At 35.7% G+C, this 12,485-nt stretch overlaps 1 protein-coding gene across 3 annotated transcripts in view; it reads right to left on the reverse strand.

Annotated features, from left to right (window-relative positions):
• Positions 1-12,485, reverse strand: part of LOC101395501 (CD302 antigen) — a 122,595-nt gene continuing 110,110 nt past the window's right edge. For all 3 annotated transcript variants that reach the window (XM_087435277.1, XM_087435276.1, XM_004428280.3), the window contains 4 exons: positions 9,248-9,364; positions 8,393-8,566; positions 6,786-6,812; positions 1-290 (listed from right to left, as the gene is read on the reverse strand). In XM_087435277.1, the coding sequence (XP_087291403.1) occupies positions 88-290; positions 6,786-6,812; positions 8,393-8,566; positions 9,248-9,364 (521 nt within the window). In that variant the 3' untranslated portion in view covers positions 1-87. The remainder of the gene's footprint in view (positions 291-6,785; positions 6,813-8,392; positions 8,567-9,247; positions 9,365-12,485) is intronic.

Raw genomic sequence — 12,485 nt, forward strand, 5'->3', positions numbered from 1 at the left:
TAATTTTCATTGTCAAGTTTTATGTTAAAATCTTGCACAAGAATTACTGTAAGGTATTTGATGTCTTAATCTGAGATTTCCAAAATTTTAGTCAAACTGAACAGCATATTCATTTTCTTCTGCAACTACCAACACACAGTCATCATTATAAGGCGATTGGGGTGCAGTTGAAAAAACTGTGGTGAAACCAGAATCCAAATTTCTTCTGTACAGGAACCAAACGATTGCTCCCAAAACTGTCAAAATTACTGTGCTGGCAATCACCAAAGCTGATATTAAAATGTGGTTATCTGAAAAGGAAAAAATAAAAGGAAATAGGGGAAATCAGAGTACACAAGTTGCTGGTATTGCAATAGTTTATCACGTAAATATGTCCCTGTTTTGAGAATTTCTCACACTGATGAGGAAAATAAAATTACACATTTATTACTATCAAGATTTATATTTCTTAGCTTAAACAACTACCATACTTCAAAATTTCAAGTAAATCTTGCAATTCTCCACTCTAAGACCCTAAAATGGAAATTACCCACACCCAGGGTACACCATAGTCCGATTTGTCTTTCTCGGTTTTTCCTTTCTGATCTAAAACTTCAAATTCAGACCTACCACTCTCTTTAAGCATAGTAGTCTTTAGATATTTGTTACATTAATGAAGCTTAATGGTTCAGCGGGCTTTTGGGATTTAAGATTTGTTTCACTGAAAAAACACCGAGAGTGGCAGTAAATTAAGTATCTCCCTTTTTGCTTTTTTAATTTATTCAAATAACTGTATATTTGTGTATTCCTAAAGTAATTATGTATAACCTTACAGTTCTTGGCTATTCACAACCCTTGTAATCTTTCTGTAAGAATTTAGTTTAATAAATCAAGGGAAATTATTCGGTTTAGAAGTTAGCAGGAAGAAAATTCCTTTGGGAAGGTATTTGTATTATATTTAGAAATAAAAGGCCCAAAAGTATGTGAAAAAAAAATCCCCAAATTATTTTCTCTTTACAGATGTTTTTGCATTATGATTATTTGAATATACTCATAATACTTCAGCTGATGCTTGTTAAAGTGAGAACTGGGAAATTTAAGGCTTAGCAAGAAAAATCTGGCCAAAAGCTATTTGTTAAGGTGAGGGAGAGCCATTGATATTATTAAAGTATTGACGGGCTTTAAAAACACACAGTTGGGAAGAGTCAGGAAATGGCCACAGCTGAATTCTCTTCTTTTTAATCCTAAAATAGATAAAATTTCGTAGTGGTCACAACTTGTTAAGATGTGGGGGCGTCTTATTCTTATAAGAAACATTTAAGTGAAAAGCCAGATGTTAAGCCAAGAATTCCGTACACTGATTTCAAATGGGATTCTTTCATAGTTAATCGTTGTATTAAACTTAACACAGCCCATTTTGCAGTATAGTGCCCTAACTTTACCAATGTGAATATACTAATTTTATTTCAGTCTATTAATGAATGTACAATAGTACATTCATAATCAGTAGTATCTACTTTAAATAGTGATTTACATGATTGTAGCTCAATAAAGGAAAAAGGAGAAAAGTAAACTGTAGCCTGAAAGATAATGGTAATTGAGAGAATGATTTATAGACATAATCACACACCTTAACAGTAAATTAAAAGATTTGGTATCCCAAGAACTAAACAGCATCCAGCATTGGTGGGACAGTCAGTATATATGCTCTTTGTGTTTTTACATTCTGCAAATGACCTGTGGCCAAGCTGCCTCCAAAGCCTTGAGTTGACTAGCTGCATACTACTGAAATGTGGAAGAAAGCCAATCGAGGCAATTGAGTGGTGTCATTAAAACAATGTGTAAGGTTTTATATCTGGAGGAAAGGATAATTCTACGTTAGAAAATCTACTCATTAATTGAAAGAAAAACCTGCTGCTCACTTTACTGAGTAAATAATTGCTGTTATATAACAGTCCTAATTTAAAAATCAGCTTGTGGCTAGGAAGATGAGAAATCTTCCTTAGCCTAATAAAAGGAAGTTGGGCAAACCTATACATATAAGTATGTATAGCAAATATTTATATTGAAACATAAGCTTTCACTCCCCTGTCAGTTGTCAAATCTATACAGTCTGTCTTAACAAAAGGTCACCAGTGATCTCTGTATAAATGTAGAAACACATAGACACATTTCATTTCTTGTATCTGCCACAGCTGGACTGTTAGCCACCCAGCCTTGAGACATTCTCACTTGGCTTCCCTGACATTACTCTCTCCTTTTTCCCTTTTATTTTTCAGGCTGCTCCTTCCTAATCATCTTCGTGAACTCAAAACTCTCCTTGGTTGATGTAAACCATTTGAGTCTTAAATCTATTTACCGATAAGTGTGTGCAGCTGATGCCTCTCCCCTCGTTACTTCCAAGTCCGTTTTTTCTTACATTCCATTAAATGATGACACCAGTAGCCACTGCTGAGTCATCAAATCTAGGAATTATCCTAGACTTTTCATTTGTTAATCAAGGTGACACATTCTGTCTTTACAACCTTCTTCCTGTCTGACCGTTCCTCTTCCTGCCACCTTTGTACCCTAGTTCTACCACTGATCATCTGAGGCCCAAACTACATAATCTGCCTTTAGAAAACAATATAAGGGGCCTGCCTGGTGGTGTACTGGTTAAGTTCGCGCACTCGGCTTCAGTGGCCCGGGGTTTGCTGGTTTGGATCCTGGGTGTGGACCTATGCACCACTCATCAAGCCGTGCTGTGTCACATATATGTTCCACATATAAAAATAGAGGAAGATGGGCACAGTTGTTAGCTCAGGGCCAATCTTCCTCAGCAAAAAGAGGGAGATGGGCAACAGATGTTAGCTCAGGGCTAATCTTCCCCCCCAAAAAAAGAATGTATATATAAATTTTTTTGTTGGACTCTATCATTATAGGCTAATTTGTTTGAGTGCCTAATGTATACATATAACCCGCCAATTTTCTACCCTTTCTTATATAAGAAACAGGTACAGGGTTTATAATTTTATTTATTTATTTTTCCCCCAAAGCCCCAGTAGATAGTTGTATGTCATAGCTGCACATCCTTCTAGTTGCTGTATGTGGGACGTGGCCTCAGCATGGCTGGAGAAGCAGTGCGTTGGTGCGCGCCTGGGATCTGAACCCTGGGCCGCCAGCAGCGGAGCGCACACACTTAACCGCTAAGCCATGGGGCCGGCCCCAGGTACAGGGTTTAAATGACTTGCCCAAGTCCTTTTACTAAGTGGCAGAACAAAAATCCAGTCCCTTCACCTTGGCTTATGCTGATCCATCCTCTTGGATAACCTTTCCTCTTTGTTGTCTGTTATCTACTTGTCCTTCGAGATTTAACTCATGCATTACTTCCAGTAAGCCTTTGCTGAACCCAGCTTGGGTTAACTTCCCTTTTTCTGTATGCTTACTATACCATGTACATCCTAGTACAGCTGCTTTAATTCTTTTGACAACATTCTTCCCAAGGGGGTCTTCCAGCCTACACTTGTATGAAAGGGAAATCCTTGTTTGCCCAGATTGCCACACCATTCAACTGTTTGTCTCTTGGTTGCTTCAACTCATTTACTCCTTAAGGTCATAGACTTAAACCTAATCCCTTTCTGTATGACAGGCTTTCAGACATCCTTTCACTTCCTTTAGGTCTTCACTCTGCTTAAATATGACCTTATCAGTGATGCCTTCTCTGGCCACCCTACTAAAAAAAACACAAGACCTCCCTTTCTCCCAGTACTCTCATTCATCCTGCTCTTTTTCTATAGTACATGTCACAGTCTGACATACTATATATTTGCATGTATTTACTCCTACTAAGATGTAAGCTTGAAAGCAGAGGCTTTTTCTGTTTTGTTCTTGCTGTCTTCAATGTCTAATATCACGAAAGCCCGGCACGTAGTAGTTATACATATTTATGAGATATATAGATTTTTTAAATGAATTCAAAGGTACCTCTAGAGTCTAAAGACCAAATGTTGCCAGATCTTTTAGCTATTCCTGTCATGGTCTTGAGACCCATCATAGACCTGCCTGCTCTTTTCTAAACATGTTTCAATTAGCATATATGCTTTTACTTTTTCTAAAGTATACATGTACATAGCTTAAAATTCATAGTTCTACAAGGTATGTAACGTAAAATACTGTGCTCCTCCTGCCCTGCCACTCCTCACCCTTAACTTCCATTCCTCAAAGTTAACCACTCCTGTTACTTCTGTTATTTGCCTCCATGCTTCTAAATAACATGCTTACACTGCTTTTCCTGATTTAAAAAAAAAAAATTTAGGGCCGGCCCCATGGCTTAGCAGTTAAGTGCACGCGCTCCACTACTGCCGGTCCGGGTTCAGATCCGGGCGTGCACTGACGCACCGCTTCTCCGGCCATGCTGAGGCCACGTCCCACATACAGCAACTAGCAGGATGTGTAACTGTGACATACAACTATCTACTGGGGCTTTGGGGAAAAAAAGGAGGAGGATTGGCAGTAGATGTTAGCTCAGAGCCAGTCTTCCTCAGCAAAAAGAGGAGGATTAGCATGGATGTTAGCTCAGGGCTGATCTTCCTCACAAAAAAAGAAAAAAAAATTTAATTGTAAAATACACATAAAATTTACCATCTTAACCATTTTTAAGTGTATAGCTCAGTAGCATTAAGTACATTCAACTTGTGCTATGTCACCACCATTCATCCATAGAACTCTTTATCTTGCAGACCTGAAACTCTATATGTTAAACAATAACTCCCCAGCCCCGCCCCCCCAGCCCTGGCAACCACCATTCTACCTTCTGTCTCTATGAGATCGACTCCTCCAGGTACCTCAAATAATTGGAATCATATGGTATTTGTCCTTTTGTGACTGGGTTATTTCACTTAGCCTAATGTCCTCCAGGTTCATGCATGTTGTAGCATGTGTTAGAATTGCCTTCCTTGTTAAGGTTGAATAATATTCCATAGTATGTGTATACCACATTTTGCTTCTCCATTCATCCGTCAATGGACACAAGTTGGTTCCGCCTCTTGACTCTTGCAAATAATGCTGCTATGAACATGGGTGTACAGATATCTCTTTGATCCCTCCTCACTTTTTTGGATATATACTCACAAGTGGAATTGCTGGATCCTATAGTAATCCTGTTTTTAATATTTTGAGGAGCTTACAGTAAGATCACTACACACACATCTGAGTGGCTAAAATTAAATAGGTTGACAATACCATCATGGGATGGATGTAGAGCAAATGGAACTTGCATACACTGCAGTAGGAATGTAACATGGTTCAACCACTTTAAAAATTATTTGATGGTTTCTAATAAAGCTAAACACATTAGCTCCCCTCTGACCCTGCAAGTCCACTCTTTGGAGTATACTCAAGGAAAATGAGAACATAGGTCCAAAAAAAGACATATGAGAGTGTTCAAAGGCAGCTCTATCATATTAGTGCCAAACTAGAAATGATCCAACTATCCATAAATGAGAATGGATAAATTGTGGGATATTTATAAAATACTATGCAACAACAGAAAAAGTACAATATCATATGCATAACATGGGTGAATCTTTTAAAAAATTCCTGTGTGAAAGAAGCCAGTAGAGTTAAATTTATGTGAAGTTCAAGAACAAGAAACTCTAACCTGTGGTGATAGAATTCATAACAGTGGCTACCTGTGGGGTGGATGGTGGTAGGGTGGACATTTATTGGGAAGTGGCATGAGGGAACTTTGTGGTGTGATGGAAATGTTCTATATCTTGATTTGAGTGGTAGTTACACAGATATATACATAAGCAACCATCCAGCTGTACATTTAAGACTGCATTTTACAAACTATGTTAATTATACTTCAAAAATATGGAGATTAAAAAATACTATCCAATTGGCAAAAATCCAAAAGTTTCAAAACAGGCACTCATATATTGCTTCTGGGAATGCAAAATGGTACAACTCCTCTGAAACTATATCAATATTGATCAAAGTTATATATTCACTTTCAATCCAGCAATTACATTTCAAGAAATCTTATCTGCAGATAAACATGTACTTTTGCAAGGTGATTCATACATTGCAGCATTGTCTGTAATAGCAAATGTGTGGAAGCAACCCCAGTGGGAGTCTGGAGCTAAATAACTATGTATATCCATACAATGGAAGCGTATGCAGTTGTAAAAAAAAAAAAAAAAAAAAAAAAAAAAGATCAATCTAGAGATAATGATATGGAGCAATATCTAGAATATATTAGTGAATAAAAGGGTCAGAATAAGTCTATATCTCAATTTGCTTCTATTGGCAAAAGAAACACTAGATAAGAAGAAACTGAAATGGTGCCCAGTAAGGGTAAAGGTAGAAGAGGGTGGTGGGGCAGTATGAGACAGATTTTTCAGTGGTTGCCTTGTATAGTTTTGCTTTTTAAACCACGTAAATATATTACCTGTTCCTTTTTCCAAAAAAAAAATGCATTTAGTAAGCCCTTAAGACAGATGCTTTGTGAATTGTAATTACAACTATGAGGTGAATTTTTTTTTAACAAAAGATGCAGAGTCATTTCCTACAAAAACAGGTAATGGAATTCAATGGGAAAATTAGGTGTTTAAAAAAATGTTCATTTCATATATATCTTGCAGTTATATTTAAAATGTCAAGTCTTACTACTAAGCTAAGACATTTCTACATTCTTATAAGAGTTGTTCTACTTTACGTTATGTTGTATAATTAATTTTTAAAGGGGTCTTTAGTAGTATTTTAACATGCTAGAATCAGTATATTTTTACTTGTGGGAAAAATTTTAACAAAACTCTATTACTTACCTGATAAATATTTCTTCTCATATGGGACTAAAATACAAAAGAAAATTAAAATTAAAATTTAAGTATGGTTTATTCTAAGATTGCCTTTAAACACTTTCAAAGTAGTTAAAAAAGAACCTTTTAACAGCTTAGTATTATCCGTATTTCTATTGCTTGGTCAATTGTGTTATCTGTTTTGAACTTAGTTTTTAAAAAAAGATGTAGGGTTCTAAAAAAATACATTAGCTTGGTTGGTGGAAAAAGAATAACGGAACTCAAGAAAAAGACGATGAGGTGAGGGAAATAGGAGGATTTTGGTTGGAGAGTCTGTAAAAAATTAACATAATAAAATTAAAGTATACAAGTGTGACCTTACCTCATTAGTATGGATTTGCTCACTATTCCTGATGTTTCAAAGTTATAGTTTAATTTAAAATTTGGTTGACATAATGGTGCCCCGAGGTACTGTATATGAAAAGAACCAATTTTTTAAACCTCCAATAAATATTGGAAGTTGAATGCTACTACCATAAAACTGTGACAGATTTTATATAATCACTATAAAAATGATTGTAGTCAAGGGGGCCAGCCCGGTGGTGTGAGCGGTTAAGTGTGCGCGCTCCACTGCAGTGGCCCGGGGTTCGCTGGTTCGGATCCTGGGCGCACACCAACGCACCACTTGTCAAGCCATGCTGTGGTGGCATCCCATATAAAGTAGAGGAAGATGGGCATGCATGTTAGCCCAGGGCCAGTCTTCCTCAGAAAAAAAAAAAAAGAGGATTGGCAGATGTTAGCTCAGGGCCGATCTTCCTCACACACACACAAAAAACGACTGTAGTCAAGAACCCTGGTGAGGGAAGTAAAAAAATGTATGTAATTCCAGATGTAAAGAAAAAAAGAATCAGAGGCAGATGTAAGTTTCAGTTTACAGTTGAAGTAGAAGAGGGGACTACTAAGGATGCGAAGTGGGGAAATGGCTGTTTGTGACATGTTGCAAGCATCCCAAAATCATATTTTGAAATTTTAAGTGTCTTTAATGAGAAAACGATTCTTTCTAAAACTTAGAACAAATTTTGTGTGCTGTTTAACAATAACATCAAAATATTGTAGGACAGGATAATTTTGTTCATTAGAAAGCATTCTCATGGGTCAGAAGAAAATTTATATTTTAATCCAGAATAAATTATAAACTACGATGCAATTTTTCTTTGCCTAAACAAAGGATGTTAGTTCTTGTAGAGAATCAAATTCTTTGTAAAGTTAATATTAGAATTCTGGAATCATTAGAATTTGGGAATCAGACATGATTATTTCACCATTTCCACTGTTTAATCAAATCACATGCAGAGAGGGTATGATAATTCCTTTGAACAAAACAGAAGAAATCTTTGACCTCTTGCAAGCTCTAAGAATAAGCAAATAGAATAAAAGTATGCCTGGGTCACATGATCTGGCCCCACCTCTGAAATGTAAGAGAGTTACATATTTGACTTCCAGGACTTCCTAATATATACTGAAGTCTTACTCCCTCTATTTATTGAGGCACACTTGTCTCAAAATTATTTTTAACACCAGCCCTACTTTCCTCACCCCTCTTAGAATGGAAAAAGGCCTTCAGTTATACTTACTAGCTGCTTTACAAAGGGTTCCCTCCACAGAAGAAACTTGACAACTTCCTTTTTTCCATTCACCTGTCTTGGTGTGCAAAAAGGCACAGGTGTCAACTAGATCCTCACCATCTTCCTGGTCTGTCCACTTATCAAATGTCATATTTGACTTATCAAACCACTTGAAACTTGAATCTGTCAGTTAAGGAATATTTTCAACATTATGACAAGTATAAAAAGATGTTAGAAGGTCAAAGAAAAGGATCTAGGATTAAAGGTAGGAAGTTACTTAAGGTATGTGTGGTCTAAACTTTTGGTTGTAGAATTTAAATATCCTGTACAGGCAAATCAAAGGTATTGATTCAAGAAGGTTCTGAAGAAGATCTCATTTTTGTAAAGAAAAAATATATATAATAACATTTTAATGGGGAAATAGCTAAGAAAATAGTTAAAGTAGTAATAGTAACCTTAGTAATTTCATTTCATTTTGAAAATAATTATATATGTACTTTCTATTTTCTACAGTGACAATAAATACATTTACATATTGTAACCTTGAGAGTTCAGTCTCTTTATCTTAATTAATTGTTGACATTAATACTAATTTTTATGACCCTACCATATTACAGAAATACTGAGCCTAGAACCAGATTTAATCCAAACAAAAGAAACCTTGTCTCTAATGTGACAGACACATTGAACTGCTCAGGGAAAAGCTGTGGTACAAGTCATGGATGCATCCTGAAAATACAATACCTGGAGACCACAGGAAACATCAGCTTGAACTAGAGAATTGAAGAATCTAAAAGAAAGTCATCAGTTTTACTAGCATTAAGAAAAAAGAAAGTGAGATCCCATAAGGTAAATATCACTTACCATCTGTGTCAAAAAACATGCCTAGTAGGATATCATCTGGGCCTTTCCATTGCTTTTTTAAAGTATCCAGTATAAAAGCATTTTCTTCTTCATTATGTATGCTTATCATGTCTGCTCCTGAAATTATTTTAGGGAGGAAAAAAACATTCCCAGAATCAATGAAAATCACATGAAGTATATAAAAAATTTTCATTATTATAATATATACAGTATGTTACACTTTTACATCTTTTTAAATTTAACGAGAATATGTACATTTCTGAAGAGACAATATACTCACTCAAGAAAAGTAAAATGATAATGTGATAAATTGAACAGAATCATTTTATACTTTCTTATTTCATTCACCTAGAATTGGTAATCTCAATTATAAACAACAGGGAAACAAAACATCCTGGGGAGGCTTAAGCAGTAAAACACACTTTCTGAATCTCCCACTTTTTTTTCCTTTTTCCCACTACCCCTTCCTCTAGCAACCATGGCCTCTCCTGCCCTCAGTTCATGTGTGTAGGGAGGAGTAGCTCTGAGCACACCCAGGAGAGCTGAAAAGTATGAGGGCAACTTGCCAGAGCAGTCTCAACACTAATGAAGTTCAAGCAACAAGCTCTCTCTCTGACCTGCCTCACTTAACTGGCCTTCATGTGTCTCCTGCCCAAAACCAATGCCTTCGCATGTTTTCTTTCCTCTGATCATCCTTTAAAATGTCCTGGTTAGAGAAACTGACGGATAAAGGAGGTCCTCGGTTATACTGGATAGTTGATTTTTCTTGGGACTCTTTCACCTGGTTCAAGAGTAAGGAGCAGTAGCCACGTATATTTTATGTCTCACATACATTAACTTGTTTTTATAACACTCTGTAAGCTACGTAGCATCCTATAAATATTGCAGTAACTACTTTTCCAAGAGGTATTTAACCTTGTTTCTTAACCCAAACAAAGATTCTCTTTTGAATTAAAAAATCATTCCACTGTCTTCATTGGATAATACTTATGAGAAAACACTAGTGGAGTTAGTTTCATGATATTGTATGTTTTTGCAAGTGAAAACAAGTGAATGAATGATGACATCAAAGCTTATATTCATAGCAACCAGAAATGTGGTGGGGAGGGGACATCTAACCCCTGGGGAACATAAAGGGAAGTAACAAGGACATCCTTTCAGCTGTACGCAGCTAAATGAGGAATATAATATCCAAATGTTCCTAGGAAACGTGACTTTCAACCTCAGTAATTTTAGAAGTAACAATTTTCCTATTATTTTCCAAGGAGAAGTTGTTGGTTCTACACATATTTTAAAATTATCTTGGAGGCTTTGTGTACTACAACTAATTCAAATACATGGAGAGATGAGCAAGAAGCCTTTTCTATTATTAAGTTACATTCTTCCAAAATCATCCTGACTTAACAAAGGCTCCTGAAGACTTCAGAATATTGTCTTAGATCAGTGGTTCTCCAATTTTAGTGTGCATCAGAATCACCTGGAGGCCTTGTTAAAACAAAAGTGGTGGGCCTCACACCCAGGTTTTCTGATTGAGTAGGAGTGAGATGGGGCCTGAGAATTTACATTGCTAACAAGTTCCCAGATGATGCTGATGTTACTGATCCAGGGACCACACTTGGAGAATTATAGGAGGCTTAAAAAATAGATTAATGTATTTATGACATCACTGTAAAATTGATAAATTTTTTTATAATGTTAACAGTTAAATGGAGAAGAGAAAGAGCTCCTATTATGTTCTGATATAGTAAGAAAAATTTGTATTGGGTGATACACTTTTACATCTTTTAGAAGAGGCTTTAAAAACAATAAGTTTAACTACAGAGGAAGAGAAAACTAGTATAGGGCCAAAAATCTCTCTAAAAATATACCATATTGTTAAAGAAGAAAGTCACAAACTGGGCAGACTAAAGCTCTATTGTAAATAAAAAATAAAAAGGCAAACACCTTAATAGAAGGAAAAAATTGGTCTCAGACTGTTAAAAAGGCGGTTCACCTCACAAAAGGAAATATAACACAAGAAATGTGTGAAAAATGGGGTCTCACTGCTGAAGAAATGAAAATTAAAATAAGACTTTAAGATTTGCAGATTAAACAGTGTGGGCCTTGGGTGTAGAAAAATAGGCACTCAGATGGCTAGTGGGAGTGAAAATTAGCACAACCTTTTTGGAGACAATTTGGCAAGATATATCAAAAGCCCTAAAAACAAGTACATATTCTTTGTCCCAGCAATCCCTAACAACTTATGCTAAGGCAGTCATTGGCTTTCTGCTCAAATAGGCACGATCATTAATGTTCATCCCACGTTGTTTATGACCCTGAAAGATGGGAAATAATTTAATAACCAATATTAGAGGATTAATTAAATCAATTATGGCATATCTATCTAGTGGAATAATGTACAGTTACTAGGAAATATGCATTCTATATTTACTACCATGGAAAGACATTTTTAAGGGAAAAATCAGATTACAGAACAGTTTGCCTAATATGATCTATATATATATATACATGCAAACATTTCTTAAAATATATTTGCTTGGGGCTGGGGGTGAGTCTAGAAGGATGCTTACCAGGATGTTAACAGTGTTACATTTCCTTAGGGTGGTACAATTTAGGGTGGTTTGGTTTTATTTTTTAAATATTTGCATATGTGTTTTTCTAAGTTTTCTATAGTGATTGTGCATTAATTGTGTAATTAAGAAAGAACTTTTAAAATAAAAGAAAAAAGACTGATCTTTAAAATACTTAATAACACTTCAATTAATCCAAAGTCAGGATTCAGCAAGCTTCTCTCTCTGAGTCATATCTCCATTTTTAAAACTCTATGATGGTTTTTCTTATCAGTTCTAGCTCCTATCACCTCCTGTCTGTTAAATGTCATAGAGACTTTTAATCTATTTTACCCTAGTGTACTTACTTGTACTTGTGAAATCTGACCAAAATGCTGTTCTAGAAAAATCCTTAAGGGAAATATTTAACTAGGTTATAGTTTAGGCATAAGTGTTTGGAGATGAGTTTTTCATCCTTTTCTCTGACCTTGTGGCAGCCAGTGGAACTTTAATGATTTTTTACATTGTAATCTAATTAAATACTATATAAACTTAAATTACTATGTCAGGCAAATAAGACATACTTTCATTTTCTTTAACAAATGACAGCATAAGTCCCTGAAGAATGCATGCACTCAAGCAAATTTTTTTATAATGCATTATCAGTGACAGTACCTACTGAGATGTCA

The sequence above is a fragment of the Ceratotherium simum genome, chromosome 9 (genome assembly GCF_057802395.1).
Source record: "Ceratotherium simum simum isolate JZ-2026a chromosome 9, ASM5780239v1, whole genome shotgun sequence".
Taxonomy (NCBI): domain Eukaryota; kingdom Metazoa; phylum Chordata; class Mammalia; order Perissodactyla; family Rhinocerotidae; genus Ceratotherium; species Ceratotherium simum.